Source organism: Carassius carassius, chromosome 23, assembly GCF_963082965.1.
Source record: "Carassius carassius chromosome 23, fCarCar2.1, whole genome shotgun sequence".
Taxonomy (NCBI): domain Eukaryota; kingdom Metazoa; phylum Chordata; class Actinopteri; order Cypriniformes; family Cyprinidae; genus Carassius; species Carassius carassius.
This window is the reverse complement of record NC_081777.1, coordinates 23,216,960-23,240,491: the sequence shown is the minus strand read 5'-3', so window position 1 is coordinate 23,240,491 and position 23,532 is coordinate 23,216,960. Positions and strand designations below refer to the sequence as shown.

Genomic DNA, 23,532 nt, shown 5'->3' with positions numbered 1-23,532 from the left:
TTAGCTATATTACGCAGCTACGTGTGCTAATGACACATGCTTCATGAAAAAATAAACAAAAAAAATATGTATGATCAAAATACAAAAAGAAAGATTTACCTGTCCAGCAGAAATAAAGCCATCAAGGAGTCACTTTTCAGCCCCTTGAGTTCCCTCAGTTCTCGCCATCGCTGGAAAGCCATGCCGATATTAACTCGCGTTTTATTTCTTTGTTTATCCAAAGACTTTTTGTTCATTGCCTTTTCTTGGACTGTTACTGTCTTCCTTTTTTTGCCTGGTTTGCCTTCACTAACTGCATAGGCTGGTACTGTGAATTTTGCTTGCTGTTTCTCTGCCATTGTTTTGGTATTCCTAGGATCCGTGTGTAGCAAAAGGGTGGTTGCCATGGTTGCGAGAGAGTGACAGTCGCCTAAGCCAATCCTATGTTTCGTCCCGAAATGGAAATAATGAGCTGTGTTTAATACAGATTAAACGGTCTAGAGTCACTCGATTTTTATACTCTTTTTATCAGAGTACTTACATTTTAATTATGCATTGATATATATAGAAAGTTTAAACAAATTTGGAAGAAAGTTGTTTATACATTTTCTACCTACCCTGCCTTTAATATGAAGGTTTAATTTGCTGGTGTTAGTTTTTTTTTTTTTGGTACAATTCATTTGTTGGTTCAAAGAAGCGAATGCCGACAAGGATAAGCTACATGATTTATCCCCGGGGTGTAAGTAATGAGATAATAGTATTAATTTAATATTACCGTAATTCTAATTGCTTACTTGGGCTACTTCATGTAGCTATCCCTAAATCATATATCAAATATCGCCATCATAGATCAAGTATAACACAGGACATCGCTGTATAATCACTATCAAGGTTCAGCAAATGTTTTTTTTTTCAAGCAATCCTACAGAAATTGTATCTGACCTGATCTCATTTATATAAATTATTGTAAACCGAAACATCTGAATAAAGTTCTATCGAGTCGAGCGTGCTTCTGGGAAGAATCGATTTGAACCAATCAGCGCGCGCTCAATGGAACCCGAGAGTTCACGCGGGGCTTGTGTTTAGCATAGGGGCTAAAGTGGAAATTATCATACTATAGCCGCTCTAAGAATTCGCATTTAGGTAGGGGGGTTGTTACATATGCGTTCATTAATTACCTAGTTAATAGCTAGTTAATTGAAGTCTCATTTGACGGGTGTCTGTCTGGGACGCATTTGCCGAGAGCACCTCATGTCAAGTTAGCTTGCTAGCAAGAGACAGTCGTTTTTAGTCATTAACGTTGTTTCACAAGCTATCATTCATTCAGTGTAGTACTAATTATGTGTTTTATATGTTCCATTTAATAAAAATAGAATGATAAATAAATGAGTATGTAACGATACAGTTTATTTGACTTTATTAATAGTAGTTAATCGTGTATTTGACATCCTAAAGTTAATAAGTATAACTATGTAGTGAAAATCACACAGTTACTACTGTACAATAATAATAATTTAACATGGAATGTCCTTCAAATTGTAGGTTTATCTATGTAACAAGCTTTCAGAGGTTCTTTCAGTTTTATTGTAATGAAAAGTGTAGTAAGTGATCATTTGCTGTGTTAAAGCTACTATGGAAACTACCATACTCATTACAAATTATGTGCATATCACCATGAAATGAAGACATGCTCTTGTGTTGCTGTCAGGTGAAACAGGAGCTGCAGATGGATACTGAGGGCTTCGGGGAGCTCCTGCAGCAGGCAGAACAGCTAGCAGCAGAAACTGAGGCCGTGTCCGAGCTGCCCCATGTTGAGCGAAACCTACAGGAGATCCAACAGGCAGGAGAGCGACTACGCTCCCGCACTCTCACCAGAACCTCTCAAGACACAGCTGACGTAAAAGCGTGAGTTTTTAGTTTGGTGACACTTAAATTAAATTAAATAAACACATTTGGCATGACACTTAAATTTATTTGAAGTCATTTGGGACTGCGTATTATTTATATCTGTACTGTTATTTTTTTATATCTTCAGCTCCATCCTTTTGGGCTCTCGGGGTCTTGACATCTTCCATATCTCTCAGCGTCTTGAGAGTCTCAGTGCTGCCACTACATTTGAGCCTCTTGAGCCAGTCAAGGACACTGATATTCAGGTTAGTGCATGTTTTACTTGGGTGGGTTTTTTTTATTCCTAGATGAATTTGATCTTTTTTATATATATAATCTTTATATCTCACCTCTGCATGCATTGAGATGCAGATGTTTAATGTCATATATTTAGCCACTGCAGTAGTTGTAGTATCTGTTCATATCAAAGGGTCCAAATTATATGGATGTACAATAACATTAAAAAGTATGTACACAAAGTTCAGAAGTTTGTGGTTGGTAGGATTTTTAAGTTTTTAAGTAGTATTAAAATAATCTCATGCTTACCAAGGTTTTATTTGTTTGATAAAATTTTTTATTACATTTACAACAATACAACAAAAATATTACAATATAAAATACATTTTCTATTTTATTTATTGATTTAAATAAAAAAAATTCCTGTGATGGCAAAGCTGAATTTTCAGCAGCCATTACTCCAGTGTTCAGTGTCACGTAATCTTTCAGAAATTATTTTAATATGCTTATTTGCTGCTCAAATAACATTAATTATTATTTTCAGTATTTTCAGGATTCTTCAAGCCTAATTTATCAAAATATTTTAAAATATTTGCTGCATGTTTAAAATACACTATGCATATTTTAAAAAAAAAGTGTTTTTTAGATGGGGAAAAAAAGTTGAGTATGTCACATTTTATTTTATTTTATTCAGAAATAGGCAGTTTAGAAAAGAAAAATAATGAGCTTTCTGTCATTTTGGTTTCCTTTCACGCAGCACAAAAATTTACAGAAACTCTGCATACTAGGCTACTTGTTACACAGTTTTATTCTTTTGTTTTCTTAATTTATTATTCAAGTTAAAATATTTTTCTTGTTTAGACCTATTTAGTCGTTTTATATGTATATACATGTAAATTCTCCGCTCACAGAAGTTCTGCAGGTGCATGATGTGATATGATATGACCATGTGAATCCTCATGTTCTGTTGTTTGCTGCTTTTTGTGCATGTAAAATTAATCCCCGGTAAACAAATGTTAGTATTTTTAATGGGTCACACACACTTGTCCTTTCTAATGAATTTAATTCATTCATTTATTCATTTGTCGATTAACGGGTAATAATTGGTTAATGAGCGTCGGTGGTCAGTTAGGAGAAATAACGGAAATTAACATCTCTAGATTAAATAAATGCAGGCTTAAAATCTTTCTGTTCAAAAACTTTTGACTGGTAGTGTATATTTGGGCTTTGGCATTACTCAGAACTGACTTTATAAATGGATGAATCTGGAATAAATAGAAACAAGTAATTTCACGAAAATGCATTGTCCTCCCTTTACATGTATATTGAGGGTGAAATGGAACTTTATGCCACCATTTTAATACAAATGTGCTCATCCAATCCATCAAATTTTTTCATTTTAAGTTTATTTAAATAAGTTGACTAATTTCTTTGCTGTATTCTCTTATGCAATTTTGTTTTTGTGAAGTGCTTTCAAATGCATATTTAAACATAACTTTACAATTAATATAATATGTTCTCTTTATTTGTTCCCTACATTTTTCAGTTGGATATCATTTGTAAAATACATGTAAAGGATACTAGTAAATCCTAATACTTAATCTTTATTATTTAGATTTTAATTAGCAACATTTTAAAAAACAAGTTCAGATTTGACACTAATGGTATACAAGAAACATTTTCATTGCAGAAATGTACTTAGAACAGTTAATGACTTAACACACACTAAAACTACTAATCAGAAGTTGGGTTTGATAATATTTACTGCCTTTTTATATAAATAAGTCTCATGTTCACCAAGGCTGCATTTATTTGATCAAAAATACTGCTAATATTATTACAGTTTAAAATAACTTTTCTTTTTTAATATACTTAAAAATGTATGTACTTTATTCCTGTGAAGGAAGATGTGGAATTTCTAGTCATTATTTCAGAATTCAGTGTTACATGATCCTTCAAAAATCATTCTAGTTTGCTGATTTGGTGCTCAAAATGTTTCTTATTACTATGATTATTGAAACTGTTGTGCTCCTTAATGTTTTTGTGGAAACCGTAATACTTTTTCAGTATCCTTTGATTAATAGAAAGTCGAAAAGAACAGCATTTAATGGAAATTGAATTTTCTTTTAACATTATAAATGTGTTGCTGTAAGCTAATTAATGCATCCTTGCACAATTAAAGTATTATCATTATTTTTTTAAATAAAATAAGTAAATAAATACTGACCCCAAACCTTTAGCTTTGGTTAACACTTTCCCCTGTTAGTGATGTACTCTGCAGTGTCTTAATAATTTGATAATACATCCAGCATTACAGCCTCAGTAGAAGCCAAATTAACATTTAAACAATCTCAAAACTCAGCCCATTTATAATAACCACTATGCTGTTGCCTTTAGAGTTTAAGAGACAGGGTGGGTCTAATGGCTCTCAATCCCTGTCTATGCATTTATCTTAATGGCAACAGGTTTTTCTGCCATTCATGTTTTTTTATATTATCATTGCTTCTTAGTCCAACTTTTCTTGTGTGTACTATACATATGTATTTCCTGTTGTTTTGATTTGGGCATTTGTGAAGGCAGGCTGAGTGCACATCTTTTAGAAATGATGTTGTGCATGCTGTGAATTGGATTATAATATGCAAGTCTGCTAAGGTGTGACTTTGCTGTGGCAATGGGTTACTACTGAATTCAGTTCTAAGTGCTTCTGTAAGAGTAATACAGGCCTGAAGGCCAAGAGACGCGACGTGGCAAAATGTGATTCAGGCGAAGCACTATGTAATACTTAAAATTTTAATTACACAGTCAAGCTCATTACAGTTTAAGATTTTTTGATGACAGTTGCCATTTTAAATTAAAAGAACCAGATAGGAAAATTATAAAAATGACATTTGAATGATGTTCATGCCTTCTGAACCAGTAACAATAACAGTGGTTACTATGCCCCCCTGTGGATGCTGCTGATACTAGAAGATTTTTAGATTCAGATTTATAAATTCGTAAAATATAAATACAATGCTAATGCCTTATTGCAACTGTTGTGATGCACAAAGCACCAAAAAACAAGTGGGTTCAGAGTGGGACAGAAAGGTGGTGTTTATGGTGACTGCATTATGATACCACACACGTTTAGTGAATTATAGTGAGCTCACTAGAGCCAGGATTCAGCAGTGAAGTCAACAATGAGCTGGCAAACCACATGAAATTACAAATACAGTCATTTACGGCATTATGAGCTGTTTGTACTCAAATTTGATTTTACTGCCTGATGTTTATAATTTCTGTGTGTATACATTTTAATGCTGTGAAGTAGTGAGCTAAATGTATTTACACAAAATCACAGGAAGTAATATATGGCTTGTGCATTTTGGCTTAACTCCTCTTGTCATGATTGTGGTCTGTACTAGCCTCTTCCATCATCAGATATCACAAGATCACGACAAACATGGTCTTTAATGATTTCTATGGGACTATTTTGATCAACAAAAATTATTTTTGTTTTGTGAATTTTTATTTTTATTTTTTATATATATTTACATTTAAGTCTTTTGTTATGTGCGGTAGACTTTTGGTACAGTTTAAACAGTTTTGGGAAAGGTATTCTTTTTTTTCTTTAATTTGATAAAATAATGATTCTTTTTTTTCAACTGTCAAATATTCTTCAGTTAATCTGTATTAAAGACACTGGACAGATTTTATAGATTATATAGTTATAAAATATGATATTCTCATTGTGCTTTAGTTTGAAAGGAAACCACTTTATGAGTCTGTTTTTTAGCCACAGTATCGATTGTTTTAAGTTTTAAAGTGAGTAAATGAACACATGATAGGTAAAAATTGATAGCCTGAATGCACTGTAAGTCGCTTTGGATTAAAAGCGTCTGCTAAATGCATAAATTTAATATTAAATATAATGCCATTAGAAACAATATTAATGATAAAACTAAATGAATAATAATAGTTAAAAGGAGCCCTTTTTAGGTTTTGTGTCGATGAAGAGGTACTATGTGTCTTACTGAAGGGCCATTTTATGTCTTACTGAAGAGCTGTGGGGTATATAAGGATGGAAACATTGGTTTCATTCTCACCTGGCGATTATTCATATCTGTGTTTTCAGTGTAATAAAAAAAAACAAGAACATTTCTGTAGCCTATATGAGAAAAACAAAAAGATTTTATATTGGTTAATAATACAGTACAGAGCAGACAAGAATCAATGTTGGAGAGGATCAGGATCAGAAAAAACCACAAGTTGGGATTCAATCTGGGAACTGTGTCAAATCATTGCCTGACACATCAGTTGTGGTCCTTTTTTTGCTGTTTTCAAAATCCAAAATATATTTTAGAGAAGTTTAACTTTTCTGGACAATCACACAGCCACACACATTGAAATGTACAGACAACAGAATGTGTCTTGTTGGTAGCAACTGGTTTATGTCCTCAATTACTTCTTACCATAAAAAGATATATTTTCATTCGTTTGAATGTTATCAATGCGGATAGAGAATTGGCTGTTGACTCAAGTCGTGTAATGATCCACTTGGTTTTTGCTTCTTGAAGGTTCGAAGCCGTTTACCCCCACCCATCTTTTTCTGTGCTTATCTCTTTTCTCCTTCTTTTTCTTACTGTCTCTATCCCTCCCCCTCCTCTCCATCGTCTTTTTGTCAGACATATTTTTGTGGTTGGCCTGCCTGCCAGAGTGCGGCTCGGCTCATACTGGAAGTGCACTTACTGCCTGGCACTTTCCTTACCACCCTCCGTGTCTGAATGTGTGCGTGCGTGTGTGGCTGAAAATCTCTTTAGCATTTTTAGAACAACTCTGATTGACTCTAAGGGCTATGAGATTTAATATCTCCCTTTTGTTGAAGTTGTGTAACTGCTCTTCAATTTATCATCTTCATTCTTGTTATGTATCTCCGCCGTCTAAATAACCTATTGAAAAGATGTTCAGAATCGCATTAAACCTGCTGCTGGAAAAAACAAAGATGCTGCAGGTGCCTTGCTCAGGATTGCACCATTATAATTTTGCAGAGACATCTAGATGTGCATCGACTCTGCGAGCTGGTGGCAGAGTGTGTAAATTGTATATTGTGCGTGCTCCATAAGACGGCCGAGCCTGCCTGCCTGAAGACAAAGGAAATGCACGCTGCTGATAAGGCGTAGTCTCCGGTCTTTCTCTTGCCTTCTCCGTTTGCGTGTGTCGGAAAGCTTGCAGCCTTCTGCAACCCACGTGTTTCCTTTAAAAAAGCTAAATAAATGTTTTAATTAAACATCACAACAGTAAGACGGACAAAAGCAAGAAAGCCTTATAACATGTAAATGAAAAGGTGAACGCTGTAAATGTTGGACTGCAAGAAGCAGATGCACCACCCAAGCAAAATGGCGCAGAATTAGGCGATGCATCTCATCTTTTTCTTTAACTCTCACTTCCACTTACTTCCATTTTTCCCTCACCATGTCATCGCACCAGAGTGGGTTATCTTAAGTGCACACAACGGTAGGTGCAGGATAAGTGTAAATAGCTCTACATGTGGAGTCTGATCTCTGGTCAGTGCACTCTGCTCATTAACTAAACATGACTCTTAAGAGGATTATTAGCCCAGTTTCAGGACAGGATGTCTAAAACCATCAGGAGAGTATGTGTGTGGGGGGGAAACCATTACCATAATTGCATTGCACTAGCTGAAGAGGAAAAAGGAAGGATGGAGAGATGTTTTAAAAAAAGGAAGAAATGAGTGAGAGTGAAAGAGGAGGCTGGCAGGGATGCTGGAGGAGAAATGAGGAGGAGGAGGGGTGGACGACTGATGGTGAACAAGCACATGGATCAGGTTGAATAATGACTTCTCCTCAGATTCCCCCCCGTGTCTCTGGGCTGACTTGGTACGCTCCGCCTCTGACAATAAAGCAGCCAACAGTAACCCTGCTCGTGGCTCATATCTAGGTTCAGACCACTGGGCCGCCTTGAGGTAAAGAAGAGTGCATGTGGCAGAGACAGTGCGGGCCTCTGGTGAAGGAGGTCAGAAACGCTCTAAAATGCACTGGCCCGCTTCTGCAGGACGAGGAAGATGGAGATGGCATGGGCAGGGGATGGGTACTCTGCTTCTAAACACTTTCACCTCTCAGCAGCACTTTCCCAGCAGGTTAAGCCAGAGCATAAGTGAGTATCAACTATACGCACATGCATTCGACAGGCTTGCTATAGTATGTACGCCTTGGACAGTTGGTTTAACCCAAAAGACAAGACTCTCACTTTCTCAGAAGGGATGATGAAGATGGCGAGGAGGAGGATGAAGACTTGTCTGTCACAAAGGAAGTGGTGGGGTTAGGGTGGGGTTTCTTCACTCCTTCTCATTGTTCAGAAATGAAAGAAAGAAAAAAGAGATGGGTGTATAGATCTAGAGAGATGTTTGAGTTCAAATCAAATGCTGCAGATCAGTTAGCACATGTATGCATGTCTTTTATACAGCTTGCATTCAATTCAGTGTGCATTCGATGTCAATCCGTGTCATATTTCCTGCTGTGTGTTGTTCAAAATGCATTATACCCGATTTCAGAATGTATATACATCCACAAGAAGGTGTGTGCAACATGAACATGTATGAATTCTGTATGTAGCATTTATTACAATGTCTTTCTTGAACATGTATGTGCTTTATTTAGTAATGATGTCTTCTGTTTGTCTTGATGCACCGTTTTTATACAAATCACACTTGCTCAATAATTGCTGCGCCTTGAATCTTCCAGAAATACGCGGTGCTTAATTGTATGGCATACGGTAACCTCCCCTTTCAACCTATGTGATCTGCACTTTGTTTAGCTGTATTATTGGCAACCTTTAGTCACAAATATATTTTGCTGTGGTCAAATGATTTAAAATGTGCATCAAAAAATATATACACATAGTTTGGTATAAATTGCACATCCGAGAAGATTTCTTTTTATTTTTTTTTATTTTCTTTTCATATTATGTGATTAATAATGTATAAAAATGCCATATGGAATGAAACAGTTCACAGTATGTAGAAAGCATGATCTTGGACAAGGCATGACCCAAATGCATCCATGTAAAATGTGTTCCTTTTGTCACCTAGTGGCTCTTGGGTACTAGATGCAGAGCATGAATTCCTGAAGGGGGCGCTGTTTTGTAGCTAGCGGTTGGAGGCATGGTGACTGAGCAAGAAATAGTGCTGCTAAGTATGAAATGTTGGCTGCTCCCACACATAAATCCTCCCACACCCCACCCACTTTACATTTCCGTATCCATCAGATCGGCTCTTTCGTTCGGATGCGTCATTTAGATGTTGTGTTCACCAAATCAGAATAAATCAATCCTCATTTACAGCTGTCAGTCAGAGTGTGGATGGGGTGATGGGGGTCTTGCAATCTCAAAGGGGGGAGGAAAAGAGTAATTGGGGGGGTAAGGGAGGACTGGCTTCAACCCAATCCTGAAGACTTGGATTTAAAAAAAAAAAAGTGTGTGAATGGTGATCAGTTCCTAAATTTCTAAAATCGAATGAGTTTATTGACGAAGTCAAGGAAACATCTCAAATCAGTGTTAATTCTTTTACGATTATGTGGTATGTTTTTTATGACACGAGCAAAATTTAAACCTGGAAAATGTGCCTGATGCTTTTTTGACTCCTTCCTTGTTGTAAAAGCCATTAAGCCAATGGTTGTAATTTCCAGTTCAGAGGTCGCATTTCTATCCATCCTTCGAAAATAGTTTTTTCAGCGCTCTGATGATCCTCCAAACCCAACAGAACCAGCTTTCCCTTTCATCAGTACCACTCCCTATCCCATCCCCCACTCAGTATGTGTGTGTGTGTGTGTTGCACGTCATTCCAGTGACTTCTCTGTCCTCAGGATCAGCTGCTGGATCTTTCTGTGATCAAAACGAACGCGGTGTGTGTGAGAGTGTTCATTACCCAGCTGTACATCAAGTATGACCACTCCTAGTGCATCCATACAGTTTGCTCGAGCTGCACACTCGGCATCCAATCAGAAAATGTAGCTTGTGTATCCTTGGAGGCTACTGATGTGTGCGTTTTCCATCTGTGATCGTACAAAAATCACGTTTTAGATGATGATGGCCCATAATTAGATATACGCAGCTGTTGGCTTTATGATTTCCAATTGGTAACATTCTAGCCAGGGTTTAGTCTGGTTTTAACTGTCTGTATTCTGGAGAGCAGTCAGAGTTGGAGATGGGTGGAAACCAAGCAGTTTGAACCACATTTTCCATTACTGTCCATTGACTTCTTTTGTATAGGAATGTGGTTCACATGTTCCCATGAATGCAAGTTCATGGTTAAATGTGCAGTACTTTTAGTAAACTCGAAAATGTAGTGAACCAAAGCTTTGCTGATCCAGCTCTGACCAGTCGAGAGCGGCCATTTTGGGCCAGCGATCTCGCACAGGGTCAATTCTAAGCACATTTTTAGTTGCGATTTTCAATAATGATGGCAATTCTCCATCTCTGGCCTGTGGCGTTTGCATCTTGGAGGAAGTATGAAGGGAAGGAAGAGAGAAAGGGAGAGGGCGTGTGCTCTGAATGCAAAAAAGAAGAAAATAGGTTGCAGTACATTTAACCTCCATGCCGTGTCTCTTGTTCCAGGGCTTTCTGAAGAACGAGAGAGACAATGCACTACTGTCAGCCATCGAGGAATCACGCCGCAGGGTGAGCATCATCCTTAACCTTTCTATATCCTTTTACATCCATTTATTTGCCCAGTCAATCAATCCATGTCTTTTTGTCCAGTGCAGAGAAAAGGAATGGGATTTTTAACAATGTTAAACTTCAACACGACTACATCCCGCATTGCACAGACATTTCAAATCTACGCAATTCATCTGACAGCTCCTTTAAAACGGTCTCCTTCCGATACTTGCCAGAGGTTGTAGCTCTTTCGGTTTTAGGTCAAATCACTTTCCCCCTTGTTGTCTCCTCAACCACTGTCAGGAGTCAGGTAAAAACAGGCCCTTTCACCTGTTATTATCCATCTGTCAGCAGAGATCTGCTCTCTGCCAGGGCAATATCCCATCTATCTATCCTCTCAGTCTAATCATCAAACGTCTCAGGAGGAGGAATGTCCGCAAAGAGATAGACAGAGGATAATTTGCTCACCAAAGAAGAGGTGTTAACCTCACAACACCGATGGCCTGTATGTGACAAAGTGAAAAGGGAAAGTTTTGGGTCCTCGAGCACTGCAGTAAAATTTATCTCCCAAAAGGCAGGCCCAAAATCAACTGCTTTTCCTTTAAATCACTTTTTTGTGGCTAAAAGCCAGTCTCCATTTATAACGGTACCTGTCAAACTCATCATGATTTATTTCCTCATATTTTTATTTTATTTTAGGAATATTCCACTTATATCTGACGCCACATGAAGATATGGGCAAAAACTAGGATAAGCATCCTAGAGTTTACTTTTTATTTGAATCTTGCACGACACTTACATCAGCATGTGTCAAGCAATCATTCTTAAAATTTTACATAAACCATGTGCAACTGCAGTTTCTAATAAAATTACAGACCAACTGGCGAGTAATTTATTCACTCCGCTCTCCAAAGCCAATTTTTACTTGCATTTGGGCATTTTGAGCCTTAATTTTGGACCCCAATTGAGGTTGAAGTAAATTGCTGGATGATTAATGGCTTTTTTGACCCAGCAAAATCATCTGGAGTACAGTTAGATTCTGAATTGCTTATAAAGCCATACGCTATTGTTTTCCCCCTTAAAAACGAAACCCTCCTGAGCGTTTTCTCCTCGTGAAATTTTACCTGATTGACATTAACTTCAGCACACTGTACTGATAATATTCACTCACTCCCTCCATCATTATGCTCGATTCCAAAATCTCTTCCTCCAGGGTTCATAAGCCTTTTTAATTAGAGCGCTTGCAATTATCACACGTCAGTCCGCCGGGACCGAGTAAAATAGACGAAACGTCTTAGGATTCAATCAGGGTAGAGGCTAAATCGGTGGTAGGCGTGAAGACAGACCCAGATAGTGGCACAGTTCCATTAGCGAGGCCTCCATGCATCCAGGCTTTAGCGGGCAAGACCCAGTTTGAGTCTCCCCAAGCCCAGCTCTCGTTCCTTGTCCCTCTGAGGTGGGATTGAGGTAGGGGTGAAGATAGTGGTGCCCGTTAGCGCTTATTGTGCACGAGATCCAGGCTGCTCCCTTCTTACTCCACTAGCTATTTTTAATGCGTCACATGTTGGGTAACCTATATATTTGCTCAAGTCTTTGTAGTTTCAACTCATTTTACTCTCATTTATCACATCTTTTATGTGTGATTTGTACATTGTCCCCTCTATTTCAGTCGTTCTGTCTTTCTTGCAGACATTTCTGCTTGCGGAGGAGTACCACAGAGACTCTATGTTGGTGCAGTGGGAGCAGGTGAAGCAGAGAGTGTTGCACACCCTGCTGGGAGCTGGAGAGGATGCACTGGACTTCAGCCAGGAAGTGGAGGTCTGAGGAACAACACGCCACATGAAACACAATACACACGCAGGATAGATGTGATATAACTCCCTTGTATGATATGTAATAGCACACACTTACCTCACATCACAAGTGGCGTATCCGGGAAGTACAAATGTTCTCATTTAGCATCTAAGGAGCTTGTTTAGATCTGTTGGCGTGATACACCCAGCCTGTGGCTACTTTTGTCCTGGATCTATTTGTCAGTGAAATCTTATCTGGCAAAATCTTTTTTTGTAGTTCTTTTCACAATAGGACATTTAGACCTTATTGTTTTTTAGTAATTATATATATATATATATATATAAGACAAATCATTATGTAAAGATAACATTCAGTAGCCTTAAAGTAATTTATCCACTACAAGCATCACCAAATGGATTAATAAAAAGTCAAACTAAATCAACATTATCTAGCTATCTAGCTATATCTAGCTATCTATAGACACACACATATGTAGATTTAGTTTTATGTTTGTGTATAAATACAGATATTTAGACTATATTTAGGCCATTTAGCTATAAAAAATAAAGCTGTATGCGTTTTATATTTCTGACATGACATACTCTCTTGTATGCTGTGAACATTTTAATACATATGTATTTACTTTTATACTTTTTTTTAAATTCCTCATATATATATATATATATATATATATATATATATATATATATATATATATTTAGCTTTAAATCTATTGTTGTATTCATATGCTCACATCATATAACAGTGAAAAAAAATCAGTCATGAGACAGTAAGATGGTATGACATTGGTTGCTTTTAGAGGGTATTATTAATAAAGGCTCTTTTGGCAGCATTGCTCACATCTCTGCTGTCACAAAATGGAGAGGTGAGTAAGAGGGAAGGATGTAAAAAAAACATCAAACATTGAAGATGACAAGCACTCCTCTTTTAAATTATATATACCAAAAAAAAGCAATCTTATTTTTATGTCCTCAAGTGGAACAATAGTCTGTCTATGGCAAATGGTCTTTTTGAGAAGGCAAAGCCTCAGAATATACTTTTGTCTTTCCTTTTATTTTCCTATAAAGGATTCAAGAAGAATGTAGTGTTTGTGCAAATTTGGACACAAATTCATGTATGTTTGTGTGCTCTAGGAGATTTTTGACTGCTGTCCTGCTGCTTTAATTATTAAACAGCAGTTAAATTTTCCATGTGTGACCTGCTGTTCACTTCCTATGCCAGGAGCTCACTCTTCCTTGTACCACCAGCCTGGGTCGCCCCCTCCCCACTACATAGTCACACAAACTACAACGCCTCAGTGGCTTTCTTGCTTGGCTGTTCATGGAATTTGCTATTGTGGAGTGTGTGTTTGTGTGTGTGTGTGTGTGTGTGTGTGTGTGAGAAGAGAGAAAGTGTGTTGAAAATTATTTCAATTAAAGCACCATATGCTTTATCTGTCAAATCTTTCTCAGTACATGTGACATTTTTTCTTTAGAAGAGAGAAATGAATTTCCACTTATACAATTTAAGGTTTTCCTGTCTGTCCCTTTCTTCCCTGTGTATTCACAATACTGCGCTGTTCGCTCTCAAGCGTGAATTATGTTCTTCACAATAGCTTCACGCTACATTGGTCACCGCATTTAGATTAAAACAACTCTCCGAGATAAACGCAGCTTGTGCACTTGTCAAACCCACGCTTTTACAGGCGCACATATGCACACCTACACATAGCGAATATTAATACGGTCTTGTTGTGTAGACATCCTTGTTTGTGCCTTAACGACTGTTGCTATGTGCCCTACAGCCCAGTTTCGTGAGTGAGGTCGGAGTTCCAGGACGCAGTGCACTGAACAATGTGGAAGTTGCTTACAGTCGACAGGTTTGTAGAAATTCATAATTATACACTCTAAGCACACGCATAAACAAAAATAAAAACAAAATTAAAATCTATAAATATCTTTATAAAACATTCTGTACGTTTCATTCATTTATTTGTCTGTGTGTGTGTGTGTGTGTGTGTGTGAATGTAATAAAGTATAAAAATATAACTTTATTTTATTAATGTATAATTTTAAATAAAAAGAAACTTAATAGTGAAAAAAATCTATTAAAGCTTTAGTACACAGTTATACATGCATGAAGTCAATCATCAAAATACTATAATTTCCAGTAAAAAAAGTACTTTCGACAACATAAAAAACTGGATGCTAATAAATCATGCAATCCTTCAGGTTACGAGTCCAACTTTATCCATTAGGCCACGACTACCCCCAGTGTTGTGTTGTGTTGTGTTTTGCAAGCCTAGCTTGATTGATCAGATTGATTTGCTGAAACAAAGCATGATGGGTAAGCTCCCAATCTATCCATAAAGGGGAGGGCCATCTCCCACTCTCTTTTCCTTTGTTCTCTCCTGTTTTTTTTTTGTCAGATCTCTCTTTTATTGCCTTGTCTAATCATGTGTCGCCACATCGCCTGTGGAGTCATCCTCCTTGTCTTCGTGCTCTTTTTCGAAGACCTTCTAAACATTTTCATCCTGTTTGTTTTGTTTTTCATCATCCTACACTTCACCTCCAGATAATAGCAGATCCAGCTGTGGAGAGCTGGGGCTTAGATGGCAGTCAGTCTTTGACCTTGATTCTCAATTTGCACTTTTCCTCTTTTGTTTAGATCTATATCTTCAATGAGAAGATAGTAAATGGACATCTTCAACCCAACCTGGGAGATCTCTGTGCCTCAGTAGCCGAAAGCCTGGATGATAAAGTATGTCACATTCTGCCTGGCTTCACTGTGTGTCTGTGCTTTTTGTCTCAGAAATATGGGGGAGTGATTGCTTTAATAGTGATTCTGTAAAGTTGTCTGTGCATGTGTTTGCAGAACGTGTCAGAAATGTGGCTCATGGTGAAGCAGATGACCGACGTTCTGTTGGTGCCAGCAAAGGACACGCTGAAGTGCCGAGTGTCTGTGGACATGCAGATGGCCTTCGTCAGACAAGCCCTGCAGTTCCTGGAGAACAGGTCAGAAAGAAAATTCAGCTAGCTTTTTGTTTAGAGAGATAATTTTGACAAAAACTAGTTTTAAGTAGGGATGTTGCAATATTGAAATTACCAGTAGGCAAAAATTATATATGTATAAATAATAAAAAAAATATATATGCTTGAAACTTGGCATTACGAGCACTTCCTTTGTCTATTTGACTCTTTAAAATGATTCGCTAATGGGTTAGATTTTGCTCTTATGTTGATTTAATATTGCTTACAGGAGATAGAGTTAAGGTTTGTGAACTACCCATTTTTTTGTCAATTTATTTCAGTCAGTCTGTCAAACAGCTTCACGAATGGCTCTGAATGACTCATTAGTGAATCAGAATTCTTATAGTTTTTTGTTTTTTTTAAACATTTAGTTCTAAAAGGATAATTTAAAATCGCTGGTCAGAAAGTTTGTGAACCCAGTATGAACTTGTATCCACTATAAAAATGACTGACTGCTTGTGTCTCTCTTCTACAGCTATAAAAATTACACTATGGTCACTGTATTTGGGAATCTGCATCAGGCTCAGCTGGGTGGAGTACCTGGCACTTATCAGCTCGTATGCAGCTTCCTGAACATCAAGCTGCCGACCCCGCTGCCAGGCATGCAGGTACTGCAGCAGAACGTGTCCACACCACACAGCACAATCAGCACTACATGATACACACTAGAAGTCTTCACTGCAGATACTCTCGAGTGAACTGCACAGAACCTGGCTTGCCATAGTTTAAATAACAGCAGTGGGTTCTCCCTGCATGGGCCAAAAAGCTGCTTATTTCAGAGCTGAAAGTAAAAAGGGGGTAAATGGACGCAGTGTGACCCAAGGATAAACCCTGCTGCGTGTGTATATGTGTAACAGGACGGCGAGGTGGAGGGACATCCAGTTTGGGCTCTGATCTATTTCTGCCTGCGTTGTGGAGACCTGTCTGCTGCCATGCAGGTGGTGAACAGGGCACAGCATCAGCTGGGCGACTTTAAGATTTGGTTTCAGGAATACATGAACAGCCCCGACCGACGGTGAGAACACACATACACTCATCCCAAAACTAGATCACATCCTAAGAGGACTATTTCTCTGTTTTTGGTAACTACTTCTCTCTCTTGTGCGTTTGACCCAGCTTGCTCCCTTTTCGTCTCCTATGCATAAGTTTGAATCTTATAACTGGACAATTCAATAAGTCTGTTTTAGGATGAAGTGTATTCATTCATCTGCACTGTTCTTCTCAGTTTGTCTCCTGCCACAGAGAATAAACTACGACTTCATTACCGACGTGTGCTGAGGAACAGCGCTGACCCCTACAAGCGCGCGGTCTACTGTCTCATTGGCAAATGTGACATCGGCGACAATCATGGAGAAGTGGCCGATAAGACGGAAGACTACCTGTGGCTCAAGGTCAGATATAGCGACAAATATAGACCTAATTTTGTATCAGAGTTTACGTTAGTTAATGTTTTTTACTAATATTTTGAGCCATGTTCTGTGTCCATGTCCAGCTGAATCAAGTGTGTTTTGATGAGGATGGCAGCAGTTCCCCTCAGGACAGAATGACTCTAGCCCAACTTCAGAAACAGCTACTGGAGGACTATGGTGAGACTCACAGTCACCATGTATATATGATATAGTATATACCAGGGATAGGCAACTCCGGTCCTGGAGGGCCACTATCATGCAGAGTTTAGCTCCAACCCTAATTAAACACACCTGAACAAGGCAATCAGTGTTTTCGGAATTACTAGATAGATACAGGCAGGTAAGTTTTTATGAGGGCTGAAGCTAAACTCTGCAGGATGGTGGCCCTCCAGGACCGGAGTTGCCTATCCCTGGTATATACTTTATACTTTTATTTAATTGAAACATTTACATTCGTTCAAAATTACAACATTTTTAAAAGTGTATCACATATACTCAGTCATAACTGGGTAATAAATAAAAATAAGATTGTAAGCTGTTCTGTGACAGACAGGTTTCAGCTGTATTCAATCAGAGAAAACACATTGTGAATATTTTGGGGGGAGAAGTTTACTGTCACAAGGGAATCCTAGCAGCTTCTGTTAAACTGGATTAAGTTGACTACACCATTAAAAAATATTACACTTACAAAATTAAGGCAGTAAATCTTAATCTCAGCTCATTTTAAAACAAATGGTCTATCTGAATGAGTGAAACTCTGATCAAATTATTCCACACAGCCAAAAAATCAGCCCACTTATCTTTGGATTCACTCCCGTCCTAAAGGAAGAGATTTAAATGGGCATTTGAAAGACTAGGAAGTTGGGCAGTATGAAAGCTCCCCCATTCAGTCTCTGCCAGTGTGCCTAACCCAGATAAAAGTGTATGTCATTGTGCTGTTTGCTCATGGCTTAAACTTCTCCTCGCCCAGTTTTAGAAAGGCATCCGCTTAGTTTCTTCCACCTGCCTGATGAGTCAGTCTTATCTCGCTGGCGTTCCTGCAGTACACCACATTAAAGACTCCCTCTATTCCTGATAAGACACCTTCATTCCCAGCTGCGCTGCCATTACGCTCCATGCAAAGTCCCAGCAGGTCTTTTCAATGCTGCTTTAAGACGTCAGTTTTAACAGCAATTTAAATGAGAGGGGATTATTTCAACTCATGCAAATGGAAATGAAACAGCATATTTAAGCACTTCACAGCTGAGGAAGATTTATGTGGAACCTATTACTTGCTTAAAGAAGCATTCAAATACAAATCCTTAGTGGCTGCATTTGCATGTGCACATTCCCAATATGTGGTTTATAATGTACTGTAAGTGGTTTCGGATTATCCCAAATGCTTATAAAGGTGTGTGGCATTATTTAAATTGTTTTCTGCAGGTGAGTCCCATTTCTCGGCCAGCCACCAGCCATTCCTGTACTTTCAGGTGCTTTTCTTGACTGCACAGTTTGAGGCGGCCATAGCGTTCCTTTTCCGAGTGGAGCGTCTGCGCAGCCATGCCGTTCATGTAGCTCTGGTGCTGTACGAACTGAAACTGCTGCTCAAATCATCGGGCCAAAGCGCACAACTCTGTAAGTTCTGATCAGTAAGTGATAACTCGAAATTGTATCTGGCTTCTGTTCTAAAAAGGTTTCTGGTCTATTCTCAGTGAGTCAAGAAGCTGGAGATCCTCCAATGGTGCGAAGGCTCAACTTCATAAGGCTGCTTATGCTCTACACCCGCAAGTTTGAGTCCACAGACCCACGAGAGGCCCTGCAGTACTTCTACTTTCTCCGGTAATGGTTGTCCTAACCCTAGCTGATGGTATTCAGCATTTAGGGTAACATACTAAAAGAGCAGTGGAGCAAATCTATATTTCAACACATCAGACCTGTTCTAAAATCAGCTTGTTTCCTGTATGATCAGTGTTTGAACTGTAAGTCATGTCTTTTTCTCTGAAAATACTAAGCAAAATCCCTCTCTGAGAAGAGATTAATGTGTCATGAATAACTCCGAACCTTCCACGAATGAGCCATGAATAATTAAACCTGTTCTATGCACACTGAATTGGATGCCAACTCGACCCATTGTTTTAAGAGTCCTAACAGGCACTGTTACAAAAAGGAAACGGTTGATCTTCTAAAGGTCTTTAATCTTGGGGTTTGCATGCGTATCACAAAGCGAACACATTCCTTTGCAGGCCCAAGTGCTTTCGCGCTAACAATGGCATAATTGCTGTACTTCACTGAGTGAAAACTCACAATCACTGTTTTCTGATTGACCACAGGAATGAGAAGGACAGTCAAGGAGAAAACATGTTTATGCGCTGTGTCAGCGAGCTAGTGATCGAGAGTCGGGAGGTAAGAAACATGTGCGGGCTCATTGGTGGAAGCATTTCTGCATACTAATTGTTATTATAATTACATAATATCTGTCAATACTTAACTCTCTTCTTGTAGTTCGATATGCTTCTTGGAAGACTCGAAAAAGATGGTAGCAGAAAGGTATGTTGGAAGCTTTAGTAATATCACCTGACTTGCAGACAGAGAACATGCCACTGTTCTTGCACTGTTGTTCGTTATTTTGTTCGTTCAGTCTTGCAGGGTTGTGTAGAATGTGCTATTGTCTCAAAGGCCTTTGCAACACAGTCTGGCCTTTCATGCTCAAAGCAATTTGACAACACCATTGTGCATTCAGAGTCTTCATCAGCTCTAAGCAGTGTTTGTTTGAATCCCTTCAGCCCGGCGTGATTGACAAGTTCGCTGGAGACACGCGAGCCATCATTACCAAGGTGGCCTCAGAGGCTGAGAACAAGGGGTTGTTTGAGGAGGCCGTCAAACTGTATGAGTTAGCCAAGGTAAGATAAGTAGTTACTACTTAAGATAAGTAGTTGGGTTGATTAGTCTCGTGATGATTGTGCCTAAAGCATCTGTTTGATTTTCTTTTTTTTTCTGCATCAGAATGCTGACAAGGTTCTGGAGCTGATGAACAAATTGTTGAGTCCAGTTATCTCTCAAGTTAGCGAGCCCCAGTCTAACAAAGAGCGACTCAAAAACATGGCAGTGGCTATTGCTGAACGGTGAGCATTTTGTACACTGACCTCTCTAAACTATGAAAGCCATTTTTGTTGTAAAGTACGAAAAAAATATTTATCTAAAAATGGCAACTTTTATTTCTCATAATTGATCATAATCCCAACTTTGTATCTCACTACAAACTTCGTCTCATTACAACTTCAAATTTCACAATATAAAGTTGCAGTTGAGACTCTATATATCTGAATTATGGCTTGGCCTCTTTTAATAACACACAATCTCACAATTGCAACAATGTATCTTCCAGCTGTGATTATGTTACAGATGCAACCTTATATCTCATAATTGCAACTTTATAACTGTGGCAATTTTACTTCTTGTAGTTGCATCTTTATATTTGACCATTGAAACTATATCTACCAATTGCAGTTCCATATAACAGTGTCTTTATTTCTCAGTTGCAATTTGTCAATTGTGACTGTATATCTTGCATTATTTCTACTCACATTTGAAATTGAGGCAGAAACAGGCATCCATCATAATTTTTTTTGGTCTTGTAGATTGTAGTTTCATTGAACACCAAATGGTTTCTGGTATTTCTTGAGCACAGGTACCGTACTAACGGTATAGCTGGGGAGAAATCTGTGGACAGTACCTTCTACCTGCTTCTGGACCTCATGACGTTCTTTGATGAGTACCACGCTGGCCACATAGACCGAGCCTATGATGTAAGTCACCTATAAGACCCCTGCTGACCTTGGGCACATGCTGTAGGGCATTAATCTTTATTTTTGTGCCGTTCTGTATCAGGTGATTGAGAGGCTAAAGCTGGTTCCCTTAAGTCAGGAAAGTGTGGAGGAGCGGGTTGCGGCATTCAGAAACTTCAGCGATGAGGTAAGAAATCTGAAAGCATTGGCATAAATTACCTAATTGCTTTTATTTCAAATGCTAAGCTGTTGTTGTTTCAGGTTACCCCAAATTAATACGTCTTTTGAAATCTTTTGCTTTTTGGTTGAGTTGACTAAAAACTAGTCTGTATAATTTTGAAAAACTTGTTTTTTTAATGACCAGAATGAACCTTTATGAACATGACATTCTCTCCATTGTGTCCTAATCCTTTCACAGATAAGACACAATTTGTCAGAGGTTCTGCTGGCCACAATGAATATCCTGTTTACACAGTACAAGCGTCTAAAGGGGGCTGCAGCAGGTACACCAGGAAGACCTCAGCGTACCCTAGAGGACAGAGACATGGTAAAACCTATTTTCTAAGTTAAAAAAGACTGCCTAATCAACGATAAAACTAATCCTTAGTGTGAGTCCATAATTTGCTGGACATTGGACACACATTGTGATGACACATGTTAATTGTGATTAGCTCTCCTCAAGTGTGTGACTATCGGCAGTTGCATTTGTCTACTTTCTCTGCAGCTGTTGCGCAGTCAAGCCCGGGCTCTGATCACGTTTGCGGGAATGATTCCGTATCGGATGGCTGGAGATACCAATGCCAGACTGGTTCAGATGGAGGTCCTAATGAACTGAAACTCCCCCCTTCACCCTTCTCCAGCAGCTCTCTTTCATTGTCCTCATTCCATCATTAATTTTGTCAACTTATTTTTTTTCCATTATTTGAAATAAAAAAATGAAATTCAGTTCAATTTTGTTTCAATTTCATTTCTTATATCGTAAACCTCATTTTTTTCAGTTATTTAATTTGATGTGACATTTGTCCTGCATTTTCTGTTTATTTGGTTACGTTTCAGTTGCAAATCTATTTCATTTTAGAAGCCATAATCTCATTTAAAAGCTACATGAAACTAATCAAATACACTATTTCAGCTTATCACTCATGAAACTCATATCAATATCAATCCAATCCAGTGCTAACAATCGATGTGCACATTATCGTCACAATAGTATTATTATTATTTAATATGTTATTAACCGTAAGATTAGCCACTTTGGTGGATTTGGTGGCAGCCATCAATCTGTGTACTATATATACAGGGTTCTCACAGAAAAACTTTCCGTGGTCAGAGCTTTCTTTAGTGACCATATATTTTATTAGTTATTAGTTGTTTTGAAATATTTTATTGACTACACATTGTTGTTGATAAAGCTTGTGTATTGTAAAACACAAACTGGTGATATGTGAGCAATTCTTTATTTTAAGGGAAGCACTTTACAATTTGTCCCCTTTGGTTAATGCATCAACACTGAGCAATACATTTGTTACGGTATTTATTCATCTGTTAACATTAGTTAATAAAAAAACAACTCTTCGTTATTAGTTCAGGTCCATTAAATAATATTAACATACAACTTTTGATTTTAATAATGAAATTAACATTAAGATTAATAAATGCTTTGGAAGTATTCTTCATTGTTCATCTTCAGTGTATTTTAACTAAATGTAATAAACTAAAGCCTTTCATTAAATCATTAAAATTGCTTCACAAGATCAAAAATGACAAAGTTCATGGAAATTAATTGATCAAAACATGTGGCTCATACTTTCATTAAAATGTATACTGTGTAACACAAACCTACTGTTCAAACAAGTGGCCGGACAGGGAATGTTTAGAGCCCTTCAGAGAGTTACCAGAGCAGAAATGTGTCTGTGTGACATTGATTCTCTCAGCAGATGGTGGGTTATGGAGGAAATGCCTGTAGAGCACACAGATGGACGTGTTGGCTTTGTCACGGCCGGCTGCGGTGTCTGCTCCAGCTCCCTCTAAGCTCTGCTTTGCATTTTTAACCGTTAGCATCTGGAGCTGCTGCATTAATATTAGAGAGCACTGTCCTAAATTCAAGGTACTGGATAGTCAACAATCAGGCTGTTTCAACTTTATTTCACCCTTTGAACAAAAGCTCTTCTTCAAAGACAATTCTGGTATTTGCATAATTTTTTTATTAAGTCTTTGAGCTTCAGTACATTACATGTGTCCAATAGGAACTCACTTTGGTTTGGAACCTGGAGAAGAAGATCTGGAGGAAAACGATTCATCTTCACACCTCCTGGACTGGTGTGTGAGGTGTGTGTGCTGCAGCTGGTGTTGTGAATCAGGCCGATGTCACACATCCGCGATAACCCGGCTATTTCACAACACCAGGGTGGCACCACACCACTGCCAACAAAGGAGCTCTAGCTAACAAATCATCCATCCCCTTCACAGGACTTACCCCTGTGTACATAGACTAACTAGGGCAACATTTGGGGTAATTTTCAAGAAAATAGCATTTTTTTAGTATTTGAGACTCAAAAGGTTTGGAAAGACTGGAAAATGTGCAGTTGCATTTTCTACAGTGTGATCAAGAAACAATTGTGCTGCTTGCTTATTTATTGATTTTTTATAAACATGATACATTTTCAAGATTCTTACATGAGTAGAAAGTTCAAAAGAATTGCATTTATTTTAAATAAAATTGTTTTTGTAACAATGTCATTACTGTCAAGTTTGATCAATTTAATGCATCCTTGCTGAATA

The 23,532-nt window shown here is 38.1% G+C and overlaps 1 protein-coding gene across 2 annotated transcripts; it reads left to right on the top strand.

The window, feature by feature from the left end:
* The first annotated feature begins 974 nt into the window (after positions 1-974).
* On the top strand, positions 975-21,702 carry nup93 (nucleoporin 93). 2 transcript variants are annotated; one of them, XM_059506601.1, is made up of 22 exons: positions 975-1,122; positions 1,688-1,884; positions 2,015-2,132; positions 10,714-10,776; positions 12,445-12,573; positions 14,354-14,428; positions 15,217-15,309; positions 15,424-15,563; positions 16,054-16,186; positions 16,436-16,593; positions 16,804-16,969; positions 17,071-17,164; positions 18,410-18,601; positions 18,679-18,805; positions 19,297-19,369; positions 19,469-19,513; positions 19,750-19,866; positions 19,970-20,088; positions 20,655-20,772; positions 20,855-20,938; positions 21,170-21,298; positions 21,476-21,702. In XM_059506601.1, exons 2-22 carry the CDS (start codon positions 1,706-1,708, stop codon positions 21,584-21,586), a joined length of 2,463 nt encoding a protein of 820 aa, XP_059362584.1. In that variant the 5' UTR covers positions 975-1,122; positions 1,688-1,705; the 3' UTR covers positions 21,587-21,702. The 2 variants fall into 2 exon arrangements, with proteins under 2 accessions (XP_059362584.1, XP_059362585.1); XM_059506602.1 differs by lacking the exons at positions 975-1,122; positions 1,688-1,884; positions 2,015-2,132 and adding an exon at positions 8,057-8,256.
* The last annotated feature ends 1,830 nt before the right edge of the window (positions 21,703-23,532 follow it).